At 42.0% G+C, this 12,299-nt stretch overlaps 1 protein-coding gene across 1 annotated transcript in view; it reads right to left on the reverse strand.

Moving 5' to 3' along the window:
• LOC136864369 (nephrin-like) overlaps positions 1-12,299 on the reverse strand; it is a 1,091,365-nt gene that overhangs the window by 178,632 nt on the left and 900,434 nt on the right. Inside the window, exon 7 of the mRNA XM_068226722.1 lies at positions 4,378-4,508. Coding sequence (XP_068082823.1) covers positions 4,378-4,508 — 131 coding nt within the window. The remainder of the gene's footprint in view (positions 1-4,377; positions 4,509-12,299) is intronic.

The raw sequence follows: 12,299 nt of genomic DNA on the forward strand, positions 1-12,299 counted from the left end.
GAACCCATCTCCACTATGACTATGTCATCGCCAAAACGTTCTTGGAGGTGAGTTTTCGCTGTTCTGACGTCAGGGATACAATCACCCTTAATTTGCTGCAGAAGGTGTGATAAAGAAAACTGGCATTCATCACTGTTTTCCAATAGGTAATCGTACACACACTCCATCGCTTCTTCAGTATTACTGGCTGGACGATACCCTCTCTTATTCCCAGTAGCAGGTAGTATTATAAACAGTCTCCTATAGCAAAATCTGTGGTACGTCCCGTCTGCAGCAACCAAGTCGTCAATGGCGAGGAGGCGCTCCTCAATGGCCCTTCCCCAGTCGTCACCTCGGCGTTTAGCAGCATCTAAAATAGTTTGCCTCGTGCCCAACTTCTGAACTGTATGGACCACATTCCTTCTTGCCAAGGGCAGTTTGCTTTGTTGCTGGAGAAATGCTTCAGTGATTGCATCACCACACAAAAAGCAAATCCCTCTCAAGGTAGGAGCCAGTTTACTTGATAATCTTGTCGATGGAGTCTTCGGTTGGGAAGCAGAATCCCCTCCTCGACGAACTGAGGCTTCAACGTTACACACAGCTGTATATCTCTTCCTGCATGCATCATGAACGCTGACTTGGTTGCAATTTTGGAGGTAATTTTTATTTTCCGTGAGACCACGTTTTTTACTCACTTCAATTAGTGTTCGAATTCCTCGTTCTTTGATTATCACAATAGGACCTGTGTCGAGGTCCTCACGACACAAGAAACACACGCCCGGACGGATAGACATGTCGCAACACATTGAGAGCTGCCCTGGAAGGGCCGGGTGCGGGTTAGGAGGTCAAAGGAGGGGACAACGAAAACACTTGCGGAATTCCCTTTGAGGCGGGAACACCTGTGAGGGCTATTTCCTCTCTCTGTCGCCTGTCTGTCTTTCTCACACCAGTACGAAAGATTAGGACTGGTTCTACTACGCGTCCTAAAATAGCCTTCCTTGCAAGATTAGCAGATCTTCACGATCCAAAAGAATGTTATCGCCACGGGTTCCTTCATTTGTCTGCAACTGTTCCCAATTGGTTCTGTAAAAAAAACCTCCTAAAATTATGAAGTTATTAGTCACATGGATTGTACAGTCTACCCGACAGGTCTCAAATGCATTTTAACAATAACAAAAATAAATTTTAACTGTTTGATAAAAAACATAAAAAGACGTGAGGACAGTTTATTTGCATTTCCCCCCCAAACCCACTTATGACTGTTTTTGATGTTTTGGAGAGAACCACTGGGCCTACAGGTACCATTCTGGTCTCAAATGAAAGCTAATTAAATTGGATACAACTTCATTCAATGTAATATTTGGGATGCGATACATATTTTAGAAGATATTTCACAAAATAAATGACCAATTCAAACTAATTTCACTTTTTTGAAAAAATGACTTATTTTCAAAGAACTGTATCTTGGGAATCAATGGCTGTATAGAGCTCGCCCTGGCCTCAAATTGTAGCAAATTTAGTCTACTTTAAAAGCATATAGAGTGACTATTCCAGTCAGACCCTTCCTTCACGAAGATATTGAGCAAAACCTGAAAAATGTCAGAAAATTTCATGGATTTTTGGGTACACCACCGCTCGCACAGCACTTTGGAAATTGCAAATCTGGTTTTTTAATATTTGTTTAGGTCCTAACAACATATAAAAAATTCAGAACGACTGGACCTTTTGCAAGCACGACCCCCTTTTCATGTTTAACTTGACTGGACTATAAGCAGTCTGTTGCGATCCCCTTGGATTCGGTTCCTATTCTCAATGGACTGTAGTTGGTTTCCTGTAATCTCACCCGCCAGGTTCTGATGATCTTTTCAAGAACACAGTTGAAGAGTATCGGGGATAGCCCATCACCTTGTCAGACTCCTGTTTTGATGTCAAAGGAATGCGAGAGACATACGTGGAACTTCACCTTGGATTTTGTATCGGTCAGGGTGGCTCTAATTAATGCCAGCAGTTTCAAATCAACTCCAAATTCATTTAAGATGTTTAGCAGGACTTCCCGGTCAATGGAGTCGTACGCTTTCTTAAAGTCCACAAAGACAGACACATACTGCTTGGACTTTAGTGTACAATATCTGATGATCGTTTTGAGATTTTGGATCTGTTCAGCTGTTGAGCGACCTTTTCTGAACCCTCCTTGGTATTCACATATTTGATGTTCGACTTGTGCTTCCAAACGCTCCAGGATGGCAAGTGATAGAATTTTGTAAGTCACGGGTAGCAAAGATATTCCTCTGTAGTTGTTGATGTTCTTCATGCTGCCTTTTTTGTGTAATGGAATGAATCAAAGCTGTTTTCCAATCTTCGGGTAGGGTCTCCTTGTTCCAAATTTCTTCTATTTGCTTTTGCAAGATATCAAGTGATTCCTCTGGGGCATATTTCCATAGTTTTGCTACTACTGAGTCTTCCCCCGGCGCTTTGTTATTTTTGAGACGGGCAATGTGGCGCTTGATTTCATCTCTGTCGGGTGGTCTGGAATCTGAGTACCTGAGTAAGGGTTCCTTGGTGTCAATGGCGCTTTGCGGTTTAGAGCAATGGAGTAAATTCTTGAAGTAATCTGCCAGAATGCTGCAATTTTCTTTATTTGACGTCGCCAGTGTGCCGTCCGTTCGCTCAAAGCATAGAGATGGTGGTTTATAGCCAGTGAGTTTGCGTTTGAAGGCTCTGTAGTACTCTCTGCTTTGATTCTTCCTAAAGTTTTGTTCTATCTTTTCAATGAGAGATTTATCGTATTTACGTTTCTCAGTTCTGAACACCCTAGCTGCTTGGGCACGTTGGGTTTTGTAGGTTTCCCAATCATTTTGTGATTTCGTAGAGTACTACTGTTTCCACGCATTGAGTCTTTCTTGGAGGACTGATTCGCAGGTACCATTCCACCAGGCATGCTTTTTGCTTCTCTTGATTTCTGCAACATCTTTGGCGGCCTCAACAAGGAGACTTTTGGCGTTGTTAAAGTCACAGTCATTTGGTCTAGCCTTCTCCTGGAACTCCTCGACCCTTTGCCGAAGTTTATCATTGTCGAAGCGTGTGATCTGTTTGGTTGTCTTCCTTGTGTTTGCGGGAAATGGTTTGAATTTGATAAGAGACATATAATGATCTGAGGCCACATTGATGCCTTTATTTACCTTGACATTCATAATCTCAGGGCTGTTTCTCCTGGAGATTGCAACATGATCAATTTGGAACTCTCCAAGAGCTTGGACGGGAGAACGCCAAGTCATTTGCTTTCTGGGTAGATGGCGAAAGTGGGTTGACATGACCTGCAGGTTGTGATTTTCGCAAATGGACACCAGTCTTTTGCCGTTGGGATTGGTTCTTTTGTGAGCAGGGTAATTTCCTATAACTTTCTTGTATTTCTGTTCACGACCTAGTTGGGCATTGAAGTCACTCAAAAGAAGCTTGACATGTTGTTTGGGGATTTTGTTTAATTTTTCATCCAGTAGGTCCCAGAAATTATCAACTTCGTCTGGATTAGACTTGTTCTTATCGTTTGTAGGAGCATGTGCGTTAACTAGGGCGTAGGTTTTGTTCGCGCACTTAATTGTGAGTATAGACAATCTGTCATTCAGAGGTTCGAAATTTGCAACCGATTTTAGGATCTTGGTTCTAACAGCAAACGCGGTTCCAAGCATCACAGCTCCATTGAGGATTCCTCTTTGCGCTTTGCTCTTGAAAAGTCGGTAGCCTTCGGATTCAAAAATCTCTTCATCTGGGTACCTTGTTTCCTGTAGGGCCATTATGGATATCTGATTTTCGTGAAGAGCTTTGGTGAGGGTTTTCAGCTTGCCAGTTTGTGTAAGTGAATTTATGTTGAAAGTTGCTAGAAAGGTTTTAGATTTTGGCCTGAGTTTTTGACTCTTCGGGGTACACCGATACGCTCCGACTCATCTCTTGCATGATGTCGAGTCTCCCCCAGAATCCGAACGAGACTCGTGCGCCGTGGCGTTCACGACGAGGGATTTATCCGAAGATTTACCCTTTGGGGTATGTTTCTTGAAATGTTGTGCCATCATGCTTTTTGACTTGACTTTGCTTTGGACGGGTACCCATCCTTTTACAACTAGGGTTGTTTGCCCTAGAGGTTGCCTCAAGATGTTTTCTGGCTTCTGGTCATTTATCAGACTTCGCCGTAACCCTGGCAAGGGACTCGTTTTTTTCACGGTGGTATTTTATTTCCCTACTACCCTCTGACTCTGCTGGCGGCAGAGCCAGTGAGCTTCCCCAATTCCAATGGGACGCGCCCGATGGAGGTAACCGGTAAATCCCCACACGGGTTATTATTATTATTATTATTATTATTATTATTATTATTATTATTATTATTATTGAAATATAAGTACTTACATTATGCCTCCAGACGATTTTGTAGATCCGTGGATTGGACCGGACGTTACACTCGAAATAAACATCCACGCCTTCTCTTATCGAGCTGGCATTTAGATTACTACCGAGTTGTAGATATACTATTGGACTATCTGGAAACAGAGAAATGGTCTCGAGTTACAATCCAATATTGGCATTACTGTCTGTGAACAAAATCATCAACAATTAGGTTTTAATGAGTTGTAGAAATTTCACTACCATTTGGAAATTAAACAATTAAAGAAACCAGTTTCTCACTCTGAGCAAGTGAACATGGTATAGAAACACAACATTGCATGTCTATTGGATGATCTGGAAACAAAACAAACACTGATATGAAGAGCTCCCCGAAATAGAGATCTAACCAGAAAATTAGTAATTTTTCAGGAGAAAGGGAAATTACTGTTGGGGTTTATTTCATGGTATATACTACCTGAACCAAATTCATAATGTACAATTGATTTCATATGTTAAAAACAATATTTTGTTGTTATAAGTTATGGAAAATAATTTGCAAGTATGTGTTACAGCAGAGAAATCCTGTACATGCCTTAACTTGGAGACACCCCTCAACTTTCATCGGGAAAGGGTAGCACTGATGCGGATTCGGAATTATTTGATAGGATAGTCAGCTATGTTGGAAACGACATGGAAAGAAATGTGATTGTAGCGGGAGATCTGAATTTGCCAGATATCAATTGGGAAGGAAATGCGAACGACAGGAAGCATGACCAACAAGTGGCAAATAAGTTAATATGGGAAGGACAGCTGATTCAGAAAGTGATGGAACCAGCCAGAGGGAAAAATATTTTGGATGTGGTGCTGATAAATCCAGATGATCTCTATAGGGAAACTGAAGTAATAGATGGTATTAGTGATCATGAAGCTGTATTTGTGGTAGTTAAAAATAAATGTGATAGAAAGGAAGGTCTTAAAAGTAGGACTGTTAGGCAGTACCATATGGCTGATAAAGCAGGTATGAGGCAGTTTCTAAAAAGTAACTATGATCGGTGGAAAACGGTAAATAAAAATGTAAACACACTCTGGGATGGGTTTAAAGAAATTGTTGAGGAATGCGAAAACAGGTTTGTACCTTTACGGGTAGTAAGGAATGGTAAAGACCCACCTTATTATAATAGAGAAATAAAGAGACTAAGAAGGAGGTGCAGACTGGAAAGAAATAGAGTTAGAAATGGCTGTGGAAGTAAGGAGAAATTGAAGGAACTTACTAGAAAATTGAATCTAGCAAAGAAGGCAGCTAAGGATAACATGATGGCAAGCGTAATTGGCAGTCATACAAATTTTAGTGAAAAATGGAAGGGTATGTATAGGTATTTTAAGGCATAAACAGGTTCAAAGAAGGACATTCCAGGAATAATTAATGAACAAGGGGAGTGTGTATGTGAGGATCTTCAAAAGGCAGAAGTATTTAGTCAGTAGTATGTAAAGATTGTTGGTTACAAGGATAATGTCGAGATAGAGGAAGAGACTAAGGCCAAAGAAGTAATAAAATTTACATATGATAACAATGACATTTACAATAAGATACAAAATTTGAAAACTAGAAAAGCGGCTGGAATTGATCAGATTTCTGGGGATATACTAAAGATAATGGGTTGGGATATAGTACCATATCTGAAGTACTTATTTGATTATTGTTTGACCGAAGGAGCTATACCAGATGAATGGAGAGTTGCTATAGTAGCTCCTGTGTATAAAGGAAAGGGTGATAGACATAAAGCTGAAAATTACAGGCCAGTAAGTTTGACATGCATTGTATGTAAGCTTTGGGAAGGCATTCTTTCTGATTATATTAGAAATGTTTGTGAAATTAATAACTGGTTCGATAGAAGGCAATTCGATTTTAGGAAAGGTTATTCCACTGAAGCTCAGCTTGTAGGATTCCAGCAAGATATAGCAGATATCTTGGATTCTGGAGGTCAAATGGACTGTATTGCGATTGATATGTCTAAAGCATTTGATAGGGTGGATCATGGGAGACTACTGGCAAAAGTGAGTGCAATTGGACTAGACAAAAGAGTGACTGAATGGGTTGCTATATTTCTAGAAAATAGATCTCAGAGAGTGAGAGTAGGTGAAGCTTTGTCTGACCCTGTAATAGTTGAGAGGGGAGTTCCTCAGGGCAGTGTTATCGGACCTTTATGTTTTCTTATATATATAAATGATATGAGTAAAGGAGTGGAATCGGAGGTAAGGCTTTTTGCGGATGATGTTATTCTCTATAGAGTGATAAATAAGTTACAAGATTGTCAGCAACTGCAACATGACCTCGAAAATATTGTGAGATGGACAGCAGGCAATGGTATGTTGATAAACGGGGCTAAAAGTCAGGTTGTGAGTTTCACAAATAGGAAAAGTCCTCTCAGTTTTAATTACTGCGTTGATGGGGTGAAAGTTCCTTTTGGGGATCATTGTAAGTATCTAGGTGTTAATATAAGGAAAGATCTTCACTGGGGTAATCACATAAATGGGATTGTAAATAAAGGGTACCGATCTCTGCACATGGTTATGAGGGTGTTTAGGGGTTGTAGTAAGGATGTAAAGGAGAGTGCATATAAGTCTCTGGTAAGACCCCAACTAGAGTATGGTTCCATGTATGGTTCCGTGTATGGGACCCTCACCAGGATTACCTGATTCAAGAACTGGAAAAAATTCAAAGAAAAGCAGCTCGATTTGTTCTGGGTGATTTCCGACAAAAGAGTAGCGTTACGAAAATGTTGCAATGTTTGGGTTGGGAAGAATTGAGAGAAAGAAGAAGAGCTGCTTGACTAAGTGGTATGTTCCGAGCTGTCAGCGGAGAGATGGCGTGGAATGACATTAGTAGACGAATACTTTTGAATGGCGTCTATAAAAGTAGGAAAGATCACAATATGAAGATAAAGTTGGAATTCAAGAGGACAAACTGGGGCAAATATTCATTTATAGGGAGGGGAGTTAGGGATTGGAATAACTTACCAAGGGAGATGTTCAATAAATTTCCAATTTCTGTGAAATCATTTCGGAAAAGGCTAGGAAAGCAACAGATAGGGAATCTGCCACTTGGGCGACTGGCCTAAATGCAGATCAGTATTGATTGATATTGATTGATTGATTGATGCTGTGTATATTCAGTGTTTCTGTTAGGCGCTGAAACATGGACTCTGAAATGTAACACCTTTAAGAGAATAAATGCCTGCTGGATGTGGGTGTTCCGTAGGATGTTACGGATGTCGTGGACGGAGCACGTATCCAATGCTGCCGCGTTCAGACGCATGAGGAGAGAACGAATGTTGATGTGTACAATCAAGAAAAGAAAGTCAGCCTACCGAGGGAATGAAATGAAATGGCGTATAGCTTTTAATACCGGGAGTGTTCGAGGACTTGCTCGGCTCGCCAAGTGCACGTCTTGTAGGTCACCTGCACGTTGTGATGAAGATGAAATGATGATGAAGACGACACATACACCCAGTCCCCGTGCCAGCGAAATAGGCCTAAAGCAATGATGCTTAAAATTCCCGACCCAGCGAGGAAATGAGCCCGGGACGGCTGCTACCAAAGGTCGCCACGCACAACATTTAGCCACGGAGCCTGACACCTGGCGGATATTATGGGGAATGATAAGTACAACCTGCTAAAATTGATCCTGCAGGGTAAAATTGATGGACGTAGAAGTCACGGTCGAATGAAGCACCCTTGACTGAGAAACTTACAGGATTGGACAGGACTAGATTCGAGTAGACTGATGAGGACGGCCGAACATCGTACAGACATCGCTGTGATTGTGGCGAACCTTCAGTAATAGAGAAGGCACTGCATCAAGGAGAATAAAAATAACAATAATAATACTTTAAATATAGATGTGATTTCGTCTGGCCGCCTCTGTGGTGTAGTGTTTAGCGTGATTAGCTGCCACCCCGAAATTTGAAAAATGGTACAAGGGTTGGAACGGGCTCCACTCAGCCTCGGGAGGCAACTGAGTAGAGGTGGGTTCGATTCCAACCTGGCAGTGGTTTTCCGTGGTTTACCACTTCTCTCCCGTCCGGCCCCATGGCTAAATGGTTAGCGTGCTGGCCTTTGCTCACGGGGTCTCGGGTTCGATTCTAGGTAGGGTCGGGAATTTTAACCATAATTGGTTAATTCCCCTGGTACAGGGACTGGGTGTATGTGTCCTCTTCATCACCATTTCATCCTCATCAAGACGCGCAGAGCGCCTACGGTCGTCAAATCAAAAGATTTCCATCTGGCAAGCCGAAGTTCTCGCATATATCCCGGCACCATTTCATTTTTACTTCTCCTCCAGGCGAATGCCGGGATGGTACCTAACTTAAGGCCACGGCCGCTTCCTTCCCTCTTCCTTGTCTATCCCTCCCAATCTTCCCATCCCCTCGCAAGGCCCCTTTTCAGCACAGCAGGTGAGGCCGCCTGGGCGAGGTACTGGTCATCCTCCGCAGTTGTATCCCCCGACCCAGAGTCTGAAGCTCCAGGACACTGCCCTTGAAGCGGTAGAGGTGGGATCCCTCGCTGAGTCCGAGGGAAAAACTGACCCTGGAGTATAAACAGATAAAGAAGACGAAGAAGAAGAAGATTTCGTCTATGGCTTTTATTTAAGTGCTCTATCACACCCACCATTTTGACTGACATCACGGAGGACAAAATTCTGCTGACTGTAAACCAGCTTGAAGTTCAAATGTAAGGCATGCCATCATTATTGACCGTTATGCCTTTCAGCGTTCAATCTGCAAGCTTCTGTAAATTTACTAACTGTCGCCACAATCCTCTATTTGCAACTAGTGCTGTGGCCTCATTTAGTTCTATACCTCTTATCTTTAAATCGTTAGAAACTGAGTCTAACCAACGTCGTCTTGGTCTCCATTTCTCTTTCCCTCAGGAACAGAGTCCATTATTCTCCTAGGTAACCTATCCTCCTCCAATCGCCTCACATGACCCCCGAAATGGAAGCCGGTTTGTGCGTACAGTTTCATCAATCGATTTCATTCCTAAATTGGCCTTTATTTCCTCATTCCTTGTACCTTCCTGCCAATATTTTCACCTGTTTGTACCAGTAATCATTCTCGCTATTTTCATGTTTGTTATTTCTAATTTGTGAATAAGATATCCTGAGTCCACCCAGTTTTAGCTCCTGTAAAGCAAAGTTGATCTGAAAATAGACCTAAAGATTCTTTGGTCCGGGAGCTGACTTCCTTCTTACAGAATACTGTTGATCGCAGCTGCGAGCTCACTGCATTAGTTTTACTGCACCATGATTCAATCTCACTTACTATATAATCATCCTGGGAGCACACACTTCCTAAATACTTGAAATTATCTACTTGTTCCAGCTTCGTGTCATCCATCTGACATTCAGTTCTGTTGAATTTCTTGCCTGCTGACACGAATTTAGTCTTCGAAAGGTTAATTTTCATGCCAGACTCATTGCACCTATTTTCAAGTTCCAAGATATTAGACTGAAGGCTTTCGGCATAATTTGCCATTAAGACCAAGTCATCAGAATAGGCCAGACTGCTTACTACATTTCCACCTAACTGAATCCCTCCCTGACACTTTATACCTTTCAGCAGATGATCCATGTAAACTACGAACAACAAAGGTGAAAGATTACAGCCTTGTCTAACCCCTGTAAGTACCCGGAACCAAGAAATCATTCTACCATGGATTCTCACTGCAGCCCAATTGTCAACATAAATGCCTTTGATTTTTATCAGTAATCTACCCTTAATCCCATAGTCTCCCAGTATGGTGAACATCTTTTCCCTCGGTAGCCTGTTACATGCTTTCTCTAGATCTACGAAACATAAACACAACTGTTTATTCCTTTCGTAGCATTTTTCAGTTATCTGGCGCATACTGAATACATGATACTGACAGCCTCACTGTGGTCTGAAACCACACTGGTTTTCATCCAACTTCCTCTCAACGACTGATCACAAGATGCAAGATGCCAATGAATACTTTGCTAGGTACACTAATCAGCGAGATACCTCGATAGTTGTTGCGATCCTTTCTGTTCTCTTGCTTATAGATAGGTGCAATTACTGCTCTTGTCCAACCTAAAGGTACCTTACCAACACTCCGTGCTAATCTTATTATTCTGTGAAGCCATTTCATCCGTGCCTTCCCACTATACTTCACCATTTCAGGTCTAATTTCATCTACTCCTGCTGCCTTATGACAATGTAGTTTATTTACCATCCTTTCCACTTTCTCAGGCGTAATTTAACCTACATCTTTTTACTCCTTTCCATGAGCTCCATTGTTCGCGACACCACCATGAAGATTTCCTTTTACGTTGGGAAGATTTTCAAAATATTTCCTCCACCTGTCCAATGATTTCCTGGGATATATTATGAGTTCACCTGAATTACCCCAAACACTGTTCATTTCCTTTTTCCCTCCCTTCCTAAGATTCTTTATTACTGTCCATAAAGGTTTCCCGTCTGCGTGACCTAGCTTTTCCAGGTTATTTCCAAAACCTTCCAACGACTTCATTTTGGATTCAGCAACTATTTGTTTTGCTCTCTTTCTTTCATCTATGTACAATTCCCTGTCTGCATCAGCCCTTGTTTTTAGCCATTTCTGATAAGCCTTCTTTTTACGTTTACAAGCTGCTCTCACTTCATTATTCCACCAAGATGTTCTCCTTTTCCCATCTTTACACACAGTTGATCCAATACATTCCCTTGTTGTTGCTACTACAGCATTCCTGTATGCCGCACATTCTCTTTTTATGTCCTGAACTGCTTACTGTCCACTGTTCGGAACTTCCTTTTCATTATATCCATGTACTGCTGGCTAATTTCCTCGTTCTGAGGATTTTCTACCCTTATTCGTTTACAGACAATTTTCACTTTCCCTTTCCTAGGGCTAGAGATACTTAGTTCACTACAGATCAAATAGTGGTCTGTATCATCGAAACATCCCCGAAAAACCCGTACATTTCTAACAGACTTCCTTAATTCGAAATCGGTTAAGATATAGTCTATTTGGATCTGATACCCCTAGCCTTCCATGTGAAGCGGTGAATAGGCTTATACTTGAAGAATATATTCATTACTGCTAAACCCATACTACTACAAACGTCCAGCAAACGCTTCCCATTCCCATTAGCTTCTATATCTTCCCCACATTTACCAATCACCCTTTCGTATCTTTCAGATCTGTTTCCAACTCTCGCATTGAAATCGCCCATTAGCACTATCCTTTCTTTGCTGTTGACCCTGACCACGATGTCACTCAATCCTTCATAAAACTTGTCAATTTCATCTTCATCTGCACCCTCACATGGTGAATACACGGAGGCAAATCTCGTCCTAATTCCTCGTTTACGTGCCCAACAGAAACTATGTTGCGTGCAATAGTATTGCTGATGAACAGCCCTATCCCAGACTCTGCCATTCCCTTTTTAACAACCGTCAAGTAATCTCCTGTCTCTTCCTCGTTATCTCCCCTTACCCGAATATAACTTAATCCTGGCACATCCAGATGCATCCTCTTTGCTGAGTCAGCCAGTTCTACTCTGTTCTATAAGCCCAATTGATATTGATTACTCCCCATCTAATTCCATTTGGTTCGCCAAGTTGTTTCCAAGGAGTCCCTCGCCTGCCAAATGGGAGTGGGACTCCGTTACTCCCATAGGTCCGAAACTTGCTTAAAATGTTCTGAGCTCGGTAAATTTATGAAGCAGGTTGCTACCCTACTCATACATAGTCCAAGTGAGGATCTCTCATCTAACGGGTTAGGAACCAGCGATGGATTGTATAGCCCTAGCCGCCTGAGCACAAGTATGTCCATGACTTAGAATATGTCCGAGATGCCCACTCCCATTCCGCAGCAACTGGTATCCCGATTCTCAGGACCACTTACTAGTCCACTCAGCCGTTGCCCAT

This window comes from Anabrus simplex, chromosome 1 (genome assembly GCF_040414725.1).
Source record: "Anabrus simplex isolate iqAnaSimp1 chromosome 1, ASM4041472v1, whole genome shotgun sequence".
NCBI lineage: Eukaryota > Metazoa > Arthropoda > Insecta > Orthoptera > Tettigoniidae > Anabrus > Anabrus simplex.